We start from the raw sequence: 12689 nt of genomic DNA, 5'->3' as shown, positions 1-12689 counted from the left end.
TCTAACTGCAGTGAATATTTGTCACAGTCACAGATACATTGGTTTTAGTTTTAGGAAATATATATTGTTAATTTTAATGTATTCATACAGAAGATCTACTGATTTTGTAACATTTTAGAAAATTCATCTTGGGTTAGGGATATAGCTCAATGGGAGAGCACTTGCTTAATGTGTGTGAGGTTCTATGTTCAGTCCCCATTGCCAAAAGGAGAAAAAGAGTGGCCACAAAAGAGTGGGGAAGAAGGAAGGAAAGACGAGAGAAAGAGATCAGAGATTTGTTTTATTTACCAGAGCCAACTGAAAGAAATTTATGAAACCATTCAGGTAAACATTCAACTGAAAAGGTGAGTAGGACAGTTTTAGTTTTGAGACCAACTTGTATTAGCAACAAAACATTTCAAGTGTTTCTTTGAAACAAACTTTCACTTAGTATATTTTTCCTCACCAACAAGAAGCTGTTAGTGAACTCTTGGTGTCCTGTTTGAAGGAGCAAGCTGTGAGAACACTGAAAGAAACAGTTTTACTTATGTAGATGACAGAGTTTGTTGTAACAAACTAAGGCTTACCTAAATACATACTGCCCCTGTAATCTCTTTCCAAGATAAAAGGAATAGCCACAGACCCAACTCTTCAACCATTAAATAGTTATCATTGATGGTGACTGTTCTCTGATGTTAATTGCCCTCTAGTTAGCAGTTCTCTATGGCTAGTTAACCCCTTCAGTCAGTAGGGATTTGTTTTGTATTCAGTTTATCTTGAAGCATTCAGATTAAAGATAAAATACTCTAGGGCTGGGGAGATGGCTCAGTGGTTAAGAGGACTGCCTGTTCTTCCAAAGGTCATGAGTTCAATTCCCAGCAACCAACATGGTGTCTCATAACCATCTGTAGTAAGATCTGGTACCCTCTTCTGACATTCAGGCAGAATTACATAATAAATAAATCTTTTTAAAAAAGATAAAATGCTCCACTGAATATCAACTCCCCCACAGTGTGTGCGTCTGTGCGCGCGCGCGCGCGCGCGCGCGCGTGTGTGTGTGTGTGTGTGTGTGTGTGTGTGTGTGTGTGTGTGTGTGTGTGAGTCCCTGTTAGGGGCCAGGATAAAGGAGAAGTCTTTGCCCAAGGTCAGGGAAGAGGCATTTGATTATATTTGCTTCAATTATTTTGGACTAAGGGGGGATAGTGAGTGTATAATAAAACTACATAGTATGTATAAATATAAAAAATGGGGAGTGTCTAAAATGACTGAGGACAAGTCTTATGCCTAGTTTCCTTTTCTTTCAATTTTTGTGGGTTTTTTTGTTTGTTTGTTTGGTTGGTTGGTTGGTTGGTTTTGTTTTTCGAGACAGGGTTTCTCTGTATAACTTTGCAGCTTGTCCTGGGACTTGCTTTGTAGACCGGGCTGGCCTCTAACTCACAAAGATCCACCTACCTCTGCCTCCCAAGTAGTGGGATTAAAGGTGTGCACCACCACTGACCGGCTGTTTATTTGTTTTTTTGAGACAGGGTCTCATAGAGTTCTGGCTGTCTTGGAACTCACTATGTCGATCCCCATGCCTTCCCAGTGCTAGGATTAAAGGCATGAGTCACACACCACACCTGGCTTTAGTTACTTTTGTATTGCTGTGATAAGACACCAGGACCAAGGCTACTTACAAAAGAAAGACTTTAATTTGGGCTCACAGTTTTAGAGGGTTAGAGTCCATGATAGTGGAGAACATGACAGCAGGTAGGCATGACACTGAAGCAGTAACTGAGAGCTCACATCTTAAGACAACCAGGAGGCAGAGCAGAGAGAGACTTGGAATGACAAATGGCATGAGCCTTCTGAAACCTCAAAGCCCACCCCCAGTGACATATCTCCGTCAATGAGGCAACACCATCTAATCTTCCCCAAACAGTTTCACCAACTGAGAACCAATTATTCAAACACATGAGCCTACAGAAGCCATTCTCATCCAAACCACCATAACTTCTTGAGAAACTGATAGCTTTGCCATGCTGATTATTTTCTCATATGTTCATTGAAATAAAATCTAAACTAAATCTTAAGAAAAAAAAGCTTGGCTTTTGGCCATGTATGCTGGGATCTGTATTGAGAAGGGTAACTTCCTACCAATGCAGTCTGATATTTCAGTTTTCTTAAATTGAGCTGACTACAAAACTTTTTTGACATTTTTTAAATATGCCTTCCAGGTACACCTACTAAAAACCAAACTCAGGTATTCAAGACCTATTGAAGACTTGAGAGAAATACTATTGATGGAAAGACAGCCCAGGGTATTGCTTTATTCACTTCAAACCCATCCTGGGCCAGGGTGGTAACACATAATCTGTTTAGCAGGAGGACAATCAGCAGTTCACAGTCAGCCCTGACTGTGTGAGATCCTGTAAGAAAGTGAATAAATAAATATTGGACCAAGCCAAGGCAGCAAAGCTCTGTACACATGACTCTCATGTTTTGCTACCTATATTTGCTTACTCTCATAATACATTAGCTATTGGCCAGTATTGAGAGGTGTGCAAGAAAAGCATCTGTGTAAGTTTCTGTGACAAAAGCAACAAGAGGGAGGAAAGGCTTGTTTTGATTCACAGTTTAAGATATAGTCCATTGTGGTGGGGAAGGTGTGGAGGTAAGGGTACAAGGAGACTGGTCACATTACATCCACTGTCAGGGAGCAGAATGAATTGAATATTGGTACTCAGCTGGCTTCCCCCTTCCCTTTTTACTATGTCAGGGGCCCTAGGTGATAGGATGGAGCTGTCTACAAGCAGGGTGAGTCCCTTCTCAGACAAATCTCTCTGGAAACACCTACGAAGACATGCCTAGAGATGTGTGTCCCAAGTGATTCTAAATTCAGTCAAGTTGACAAAGAAAAGTAATCATCAACACATGCCATCTTGGTTATACTTAATATGTGGAATATATAATATATATGTGAGCATAAATAAACAAGTAAATACATACATAAGTATATATAAACAAATATGTAAGGTTACATATATAAGCAAATATAAAAGTTTACATAAACAAGTAAATATATAAGTATATATAAACACACACATATATACATACATATATATATACATATATACACATACACACACACATATATATACACATATATATATGTGTATATACATATATATAAACAAGGCTACTGTTTATTGTGTTCTAAAGTGTCTGGTTTTTTTAGGACAGCCCATAGGGACATTGCTCTAGTCTCAATAAAATGATGGTTTGGTTTCTCTGCATATTACGTTTCCTTTACTTAATGGACACTTGAATGTCCTGGCATTACTAGTTAGTAAAACTATGATCACAATTTTATTAAGATCCCAAACTATGATGACCCAAACCCTGGCACTATATGTGTTTTCCTTCAAAGACATTTCTGGAATTACTCAAAGATATTAGTGTAAGTTGCCCAGATATCTCTCTGAGCTGATGGCATACTAGTAAATGTTCAACAACCATGACTCAGAAATAAGACAGCAAAATGGCTATTTATTTTAGGCTGGTAACTTTTGCTCTATGTGTAAAATCCATATATGAGTGAGTGCATACCATGTTTGTCTTTTTTGTGACTGGGTTACCTCACTCAGAATGGTTTCTTCTAGTTCCATCCATTTACCTTCGAATTTCAAGATTCCATTATTTTTTTCTGCTGAGTAGTACTCCATTGTGTAAATGTACCACATTTTCTGTATCCATTCTTCAATTGAGGGGCATCTAGGTTGCTTCCAGGTTCTGGCTATTACAAATAATGCTGCTATGAACATAGTTGAACAGATGTCCTTGTTGTATGAATGTGCTTCTTTTGGGTATATGCCTAAGAGTGGAATTGCTGGATCTTGTGGTAGACTGATTCCCATTTTCCTGAGGAATCTCCATACTGATTTCCAAAGTGGTTGTACAAGTTTGCACTCCCACCAGCAGTGGAGGAGTGTTCCCCTTTCTCCACATTCTCTCCAGCATAAGTTATCTTTGGTGGTTTTGATTTTAGCCATTCTGACAGGAGTAAGATGGTATCTCTGAGTTGTTTTGATTTGCATTTCCCTGATGGCTAAGGATGTTGAACACTTTCTTGAGTGTCTTTCAGCCATTTTTAGATTCCTCTGTGAGAATTCTCTATTTAGTTCTGTACCCTACTTTTTAATTGGATTATTTGGTGTTTTGAAAAATTGGTGTCTTGAGTTCTTTGTAAATTTCAAGTTAGGTAACAAGGAAGGGGAAAGGGACAAGATCTCCTGAGCAAATTGGGAGCATGGGGGGGGGGAGGGGAGAGGGAGCTAGAAGAATGAGAAGGGGAGAAGAGGAGGGGTGAGGAGGACATAAAGGAGCAGGAAGTTTGTGTAGGGGGAAGAATAGAAGAGAGCAAAATAAGAGATACCATCAGAGAGGGAGCCAGTATAGGTTTAAAGAGAAATCAGGCACTAGGGAAATGTCTAGAGATCTACAAGGATGATACCAACTAACCATCTAAGCAACAGTGGAGAGGCTACCTTAAAGGCCCTCCCCTGATAATGATATTGATGACTAACTTATATGCCATCCTAGAGCCCTCATCCAGCAGGTGATGGAAGTAGAAGCAGATACCCACAGCTAAACACTGAACTGAACTGGAATCCAGTTGCAGAGAAGGAGGAATAATGAGCAAAGTGGACAAGACCAGGCTGGTGAAACCCACAGAGGCAGCTGACCTGAACAAGGAGGAAGTCTTGGCCCCCAGACTGATCACTGGGAAACCAGCATGGAACTGATCCAGACCCCATGAATGTGAGTGTCAGTGAAGAGGCCTTGGAAATCTATGGGGCCTCTTGTACTTATCCCTAGCATAGGAATGGACTTTAGGAGCCCATTTCACATAGAGGGATACTCCCTCAGCCTAGACACACAGGGGTGGGCCTGGGCCCTATCCCAAGGGCTATGACAGACTCTGAAGACCCCCATGGAAGGCCTCACTCTCCCTGGGGAGCAGAAATGGTATTGGATAGGTAGGGTGTTAGTGGGGGGCAGGGGAGGAGGGGAGGGAGAGGGAACAGGGATTGACATGTAAAACAATCTTGTTTCTAATTTAAATAAAAAATGGAGGAAAAAAAGAAAATGGCTATTTATTTTTCACATTTCTTTCAGTAAACATAGTTTATTCTTTATTTGCCTACTTTCTGTGGCAAATCTGACCTGAACTGATGAAAAGTTAATACCTTGACTTTAAAATCTGAAGAATTCTGAATTCTTACTTTTTTTCTTGTTGTTTTTGTTGTTGTTGTTGTTTGTTTGAGACAGACTTCCTTTATAAAATCCTACTGTCCTAGAATTCAGTAGACCAAAGACTGGCTTCAACTCAGAGATCTGCCTGCCTCTGTCTCCCAAATGCTGGGATTAAAGGCTTGAGTCACCACTACTGGGCTCCTTATATTTATTTTGGAGGGACATTCCACAGAAAAGTTTTATGGTCCACTAGTGATAAAAGCTCTCTCAGCACTGTGTGATAACACACATTTAATCCTAGTACTAGGGAGGAAGAGGCAGACAGATCTCTAAATTTGAGGACATCCTGGTCTACATAGTGAGTTCCAAGCCAGCAAGGGCTGCATAGTGAGACCTGTCTCAAGACCAAAAGTGCCAAAAAATGACACACCTACACACACACACACACACACACACACACACACACACACACACACACACAAAATCCCAACATTTTTTACTATGACCCATTATTTCTTACTGGGAAAATCTGATAGGAGTGGAAACCCTGAAGCTCTTTCCTGTGTTTGATTGATTGCCTGCCCCCCCTTTTTTTTCTCCTTTTGCCCTTTCTTCCCCCCTTCCCTCTCCTCACCATGTTCAGTGTCATGTCAACTCTGGACTCTCCAGGAAGTCTCTGCTTCTGACTATGCTCTCCTTTTATCTACAACAATCCTTCTTCATCACACCTGAAGCAGTCATGTTGTTTCCTTTTTAATTTTTTTTTTCATTTAGAACTGAAGTTACAAGTGGTTGTGAGTCACTATGTAGGAGCTAAGAACTGACCCCAAGTCCTTTGCAAAAGCAGCCAGTGCTCTTAACCTCTGAACCATCTCACCAGCCCCTGTATTTGTTTTTAATTTACCCCAATGGCAAGCATTTATTTAAGTTACTTTAAATCCCTTCTTCTGGAATAAAGTTGGGTATAAATAAAGTGGACTTGAATAAAATACAGTGAAAATGAGCCATCTCTCTACCTCTAAAAATCCCCAAAGCAAACTGCTAGTTTTTACAGATTACTTCAGACTTTATATAATCTACACTAGCCTGTATATTTCCAGGCTAAATTCTAAAATACAGAAATAACTAAGGAGGAATTTAGGAAATTCTAGCATTCATCTTGACAATGTAAAGCACTTGATTAGATAATGTTTTTCCAAAACCACACACACACACACACACACACACACACACACACACACACACACACACACACACACACACCTTAGTTTCTACTCTCCAAGTTTGTGTCAAGCATATCCACATTTGAGAAAGAATACTGCAACTTAGTATCTATCGCTAGATTCCTGGGTTTGAATCCCAGTTCTGATGTTTGTTTGGAGTGAGGCAACTAACTCATTTAGTGTCTCAGTCTTACCCACAAGTAGAGGTAATAATGGTACCTGCCGCCTAGGGCTTGCTGTAAGAATGAAATGAGATGATGTTGCATGACATCTAGATTAGCGCCAGGACATACAATCTCAGTGTAAGCTATTAGTAAGTGAGCAAGGAAAGTACAGGCAGCCTTGCGCTGCCAGCATCATGAAGTCTGAGTTGGGGGTGGGGTGAGGGTGGGGTGAGGAAGAAGCACCGGTTTGGGAATAGGTAAAAGTTTTGACTTGACTTCCTCAAATCCTTACCTAAATCTTTTCCTTGGCTACTCTTCCCTACTGTCCTTTGGTGGCAATTTTAGGTGTTGGAAGGAAAGGCAAGCAACGAATCTTTCCATTTCCCCGAGTTTCTATTTCTCCCTGTATTGTATAAACAAGATACTTGGTGGGTGATGCAGACATGAAGATAAATGAGTTGTGGTTGGTTGGTTTCTTGAGACAGGAACTACTGTAGTATAAGCTGCCCCGTCCTGTTACATAGTTGATGATGACCTTGAGTTTCGGAATCTCCCAAGTGTAGGGATTACAGGCATCTCATGCCTACAAATGTGATTTTATCCTCTAGGAACCAAGTACAGCAGAAAAAAAAAAAGTTCAACTATCACAAGATAAGAAGATTAAGGCATATAATAGAGCAATATACAAAAAGCACTTATGGAAAAGTGCTATCTAGAGTGTTTGGAGATAGATACAAGATACGATAAAAGGGCTACAGAGGCAGAAACCAGAGCGTGTATTATCTTATTACTGCTGAATGGGGCCCACTTTGATGCTTGTTTCACCCAGGGCCACCTGGAGAATCAGCCACACTGGTAAAACGATAAAGAACACTTTATTTGCTATATCAGTATTTTTTAGCAGAGTCGTCTCGTTCTGCTTCCAACAAACCTGGGTTTCCAAGATGGGCAACCGCAGCGCACACACGGTTCCAGATTAGCGGAAACATGAGGAATTGTTTGCAAGGGCAGTGAATGAAGCCAAGAAAAGAAAAGCAAGGCGGGAGGGACGCAATCGCTAACTCTGCAGAGAAGAGGAAGGTCATTCGTGCCTACGCGGGCTCCGCGTTCGCTCTGCGCAGCAAGGCTGGCTCCTCCCTGCGCCTGAGCAGTCGTGACGGCTCGGCCAGCGGACCTGGGGCGGGAGGGAGCCGCACCTGCGCGTTGGCTGCGGCGGAGGCGAGGGCGGGGACGGGGCCGCGGGAGGGGGACGTGGCGCGCGTGCGCACGGCTCTGGCGGCTCGGCGGGGCGGCGGGCCAGGGCGGAGGGAAGGGAGTGACGCTGAGGGCGGGGCTGCCCGCGGCGCTGGCGAGCATTGCGGAGCTGGGCGGTGCCGAGCAGGAGGAGCCGCCGGAGGAGGAGGCGGAGGCGGAGGCGGAGGCGGTGGCGGCTGCTGGGGTCTGATGCGCTCGGTTCGTGGGGCCCGGCTTGTTTATTTAATTATTTCTAGTGGGCTTCTCCCGGCGTGTGCGCGCGCTCTCGCTGCTCGGCGGGGAGGGGTGGGGGGAGGGCCCGCGCCCGGGGGGAGTTGGAGCCGGCCGGGGTCGAGACGCCGCGTGACTCGTAGGTGAGAGCGCCGAGCCGCCGCCGCCGCCGCCGCCGCCGCGAAGCCCTTGTTCCCGCTGCGGGGAGGAGAGTCTGGTGCCGACAAGATGGCGGACGGGGAGCTGAACGTGGACAGCCTCATCACCCGCCTGCTGGAGGGTGAGTGCGAGTGCGGCGCCGGGCCGCGGGCCCCTCCCGCTCGAGCCCAGCCCGGGCTGGGGGCCCCAGGAGGCCCGGAGCGGAGCGCGGGGTGACGGGCGAGCCAGCGGAGAGGCGGCGCCGCGGCCCGGGGCTCGTCGGCGGGTACAGCCTTCCCGGAGGCCTCTGTGCTGCCTCCCTCCGCTAGCCCTTCCAAAGAAGCGGCGGCGATGCCTGCCGCTGCGTGTTGTGTGTCCGTGGAATGTGTGTTTCTTCTCCGCTCTTTGTGCGCTGCCCTTGGCTGCCTCCGATTGTCGTTCCGGTAGTGAATTTTACGGAAAAAAAAAAAAAAAGAGAGAGAGAGAGAAGCCCTTCCCAAGTGAGGCTCTCGGGTCGTTTGCATTTTTTTACTGGATGCTCTAGAAGGGCTTAAGGAGAGGACAGGATGCATAGTTCACTATTTATTATCTGGCGTACAAAAATAGTGAAAAATCTTGGATCGGGTTGGAGATGTCCGTTAGAAATACGAAACGTCTGGATACCTGGGGCTGAAGGGATTGATGTGGGGGGCTTAAAATCATAACATGTTTGAGCCGAGTTTAAATTCTGCACAAACTTAGTAAATGCCTGTTGTAACAGCCTCTCTCGGGCTTAGTCTTCGCAGCACTTAAGTTCCGGGTTCTCATGCTTTTTATAGTTAGTTTGGTGTTGGTGGGAACATAAGGAGGAAAGAGAAGACTAGATGGAGAGACCGGTAATTAAATGTATTGATCCGTTGCGGGACACTGTTCAAAGTTAAAGCGGGTCTTGGTCAAAATAATCCTTTTACTCAAAAATTCGCTTCGCTACTAATTGTTTGGGGAATGTGTAAAAAAGAATTGTCTTTTTGGATGATTAAGAGCCCTCTTTATTGGACACCTAATGAATGCGTGTATGCTGCTTTTGTTTACTACAGCGAAGCAGTTTGTACTTATGTTTGGAAATTTACCAAAGAGGATTGTATGGAGAGGGGTGACTTTTTTTCAACTGAAGTACACCGTATCTATCCCTTGCAAAGATCTCTGTATATTTGCTCCAGATATTAAAGCCTTCCTGAAGGCTGAGAAGGAAGTTTTTTTTTTTTTTTTTTTTTTTTGTACCGGGAATTCTTATTTACCTTTTCCTTTAGTATCATGTTATTCCTGGGAGGCCCCCTGGTGCTTGCTGTGTTCACTACTCGGGACTTTGTGGTCTTTAACTGGTGGGAACATCTTTATGTGTCTGTGAGAAACTTGTTTAGAAAAAGAATTGTGCTTATAGGAGAAGGTGAATTTAAGCCTACCGCTGTTTTCATATACTTAAATTAAGTTTTAAATTTGATTGTATCTTAGTTTATTCATATTTAATTTTTTATAAATACATTATAGCAGAGTCATGTATTTTAAACTGATCTAGAACCCTTTCAATTAAATGTACCTTTATATGATTACAGATACTTAAACTTTAGTAGAGAAAAGGGGGAGAGCAGCCTAATACTTGGTTCTAGCTTCAGTCACCCCCACTCCCAGCCCCCTCCTTTTTGGGTAAGAATTTCTTGTCAAGATACATTGTTCTATTCTTCTAATATAGCAAGTGTCTATTGACTCCTCCGTGCCAGGCACCAGGAATCCAAAGATAAGACACAATCTCCACTCAAGGCACTCAGTATAAACAAGTGACTTAAGCATTTTCTAGCCTTCTTGCTCTTCCGTTGTTGAACATACGATTTACTAGTGGTTTGTCTGGTGGTTTTTGTTGTTGTTTTACATTTTTGTTCCTGTATGCAATTGAAGTTTGTTTACCTTGACATCTCCCTGTTACTCTGAAATATTACCCGTCCCTCCCTTCCTCCCCAAATCTAGACCTGTTCAAATAACTGTCAAAAACTTGGATTTTCTAGTGAGTAATTTTAGTCTTAATTTTTTTTTTGTCTATTTTGGTTTTCAGAGGTGTTATGTGCTAATTTAACTCATCAAGTTGCTCCTGTGCAAAGTTGCCTAGCAGAGTAAATGTGGTTATATATATTTTTGTGTGTCCTAAATGAAAGCAAACATTAAAATTGGACCAGTAGAAGATACATAATTATAGGTAGAATAAATTTCAAAAGACTTGTATCATAGCAAGGTTAGTGGTCATATTGAAAAATATGAAGAGAACATGTGTTCTGTGAGATATATTTATGAATTCAATATATTCAACCAACCATTCCAGTGTATATACACTTAAAAACATCCTGTTGTACCTAAGAATATGCAGTGTAATCTGTCAAGTAAAGTTTGCTTTTGTCTGGGCTTTTGCCCAAGACATGGCTGGCATATGTCTTGAATCCCAGCACTCAGTAGGCAAAAGCAGGCAGATCTTTCTGAGTTTGAGACCAGCCCGGTCTACATAGCAAATTCTAGGCCACTAAGTCAAAACAAAACAAAACTGTTGTTTTGTAAAACTTTTTGTATTAAGGGAAAAAAAATTAACCAGGATCTAGACCCATTTTAAAGTGTTTACTCTATGTCACAGTATATTCCTTTAAAAAACATATAGAAACTATATCTGATTGCCAGCTAGGCATATATATGCTTTTAGTAAGTACATATTATGAGTTTATTGGTTATGATGTCACAGAACCTGAAGAACATTTAAATAAATTAGGCTATTATTTAATACGAAACAAAAATACTGGTGCATTATTTGGACAGTGCATGCTTCTCCATTATTTTATTTTGGTTTAAGTTTTACTTCCAACTAAAAAGACCTACTGTTTTGTCACCTGTAGTGACCATATAGAATATTCACAATATTCTTGTGGTTTATCATGATTGATTATTTAAATTAAAACTAGTTTGTATAGGTAAGCTAGAAAACTCAGTAGATAGAGTAGTTGTTCTCTAGGTATTTGAGGTGGAAGTGGGAATCCTCTAGGGGCTTTATGTCACATTATGAATGCTATTTATTTTGGAAGAAGTTAAAGGGGATAAGCAGAACTATGATGCTTTTGGGAGGAAAATCAAATGGCACCCTTGAAGGCCAGAAGATGGCCTGGAACTGGAATTACAGATGGTTGTGAGCCACCTTGTGGGTGCTGGGACTCAAACATGAGTTTTGTGCTCTTAACTGTTAAACCGTCTCTCCAGCCCAAACCTTCCTTTTTAATGCAGCTTTATGAGATTCAATTCACATACCACAGGGCTTGCCTAATGCTGTTGTGTTAGTGATTTTTAGTGTGCCCACTGAGTTTTGCAGCCATCACCACAGTCAGTTTTAGAGGGTCTTCACACATATCCCAAAAAAAGTCCTGTTCCCTTTTTCCTTCATCTGTCTCCATGGATTTGCCTTTTTGTGTACACTTTATGTAAACAAACGTGTATATGATGTGTGCTTTGTTTGTTTGTTTGTTTGTTTTGTTTTGTTTTTCGAGACAGGGTTTCTCTGTGTAGCTTTGTAGACCAGGCTGGCCTTGAACTCACAGAGATCCCTCTGCCTATGCCTCCCTAGTGCTGGGATTAAAGGCGTGCTCCACCACTGCCTGGCCCTGATGTGGTCTTTTGTGTCTAGTTTCTTCTTTTAAAACTTTTTTTGAGGCAGGTTGTCACTGTGTAGCTGGCCTCAAACTCAGATGATGCTGGGATTAAAGCCTCCTGGGCCTCTCTTAATTTTTAAGTTTCGTTATTGTAAAATAAATTAGTACTTCATTCCTTTTATGGCTGAATATATTATTGTGTCTATGTACCAATTTACAAAAATACTCACTGGTTGATGGCTTTTTTCACTTGTTTTCTGTTTGACCATTGTGGGAAATACTGCTGACAACTTCGGTGTTTCAGGTTTTTGCATGGACTTAGACTTTCAGTTCCCTAGGGTGTATTGCTAGGAATGGAATTGCCCTGGCACGGTGGTTTATTGTTTTGAAAAATTTGCAGAATGTTTGTTTCCTGGTTAAATTGCTTTAATTCAAGCCCAGCAGTTTAAATGACAGGTTAAAGTGCTAGTAGCTCCCACCACCTCTGGATCCATAGGGGACATCATGTGTGTGTGGTTATGAGACAGGGTCCATTAAAAACAAGAGCAGGCTGGAAAGTAGAGAAGCTCCTCACTGGAGGTAGATTGCCTTCGCTGTATTATTCTGGAAGTCATAGATCACCTCCACCTCCTTGTTAATTAGTTTCAGCAAGTAAAGGAAGCTAATTTGAGAAAAACAGCCCATACATATTTTTAAATTTGCTACTTAAATCTAGTCCTGGAAGTTTTCTATAGTTTCCAAATTCAAGATAAGAATTTACTGAGATTGAGAAACTTATCTGTATTTGTATCCGAGAAGAAAATGGTAAATTACATCTAGCAAGATTTTTCTTT

General features: G+C 42.1%; 1 protein-coding gene across 2 annotated transcripts in view; it reads left to right on the top strand.

Moving 5' to 3' along the window:
* Positions 1–7910: 7910 nt before the first annotated feature.
* Ppp1cb (protein phosphatase 1 catalytic subunit beta) overlaps positions 7911–12689 on the top strand; it is a 35266-nt gene continuing 30487 nt past the window's right edge. Inside the window, exons 1-2 of one of the 2 annotated variants that reach the window (XM_027424422.2) lie at positions 7911–8053; positions 8209–8345. In XM_027424422.2, coding sequence (XP_027280223.1) covers positions 8294–8345 — 52 coding nt within the window. In that variant the 5' untranslated portion in view covers positions 7911–8053; positions 8209–8293. Of the gene's footprint in view, positions 8054–8158; positions 8346–12689 lie in introns of those variants that run through there. The other variant, XM_035447369.1, reaches the window with a different exon arrangement.

The sequence above is a fragment of the Cricetulus griseus genome, chromosome 7 (genome assembly GCF_003668045.3).
Source record: "Cricetulus griseus strain 17A/GY chromosome 7, alternate assembly CriGri-PICRH-1.0, whole genome shotgun sequence".
NCBI classification, from domain to species: Eukaryota; Metazoa; Chordata; class Mammalia; order Rodentia; family Cricetidae; genus Cricetulus; species Cricetulus griseus.
The sequence above is the reverse complement of the archived record's forward strand: the minus strand, read 5'-3'. Positions and strand labels throughout refer to the sequence as shown.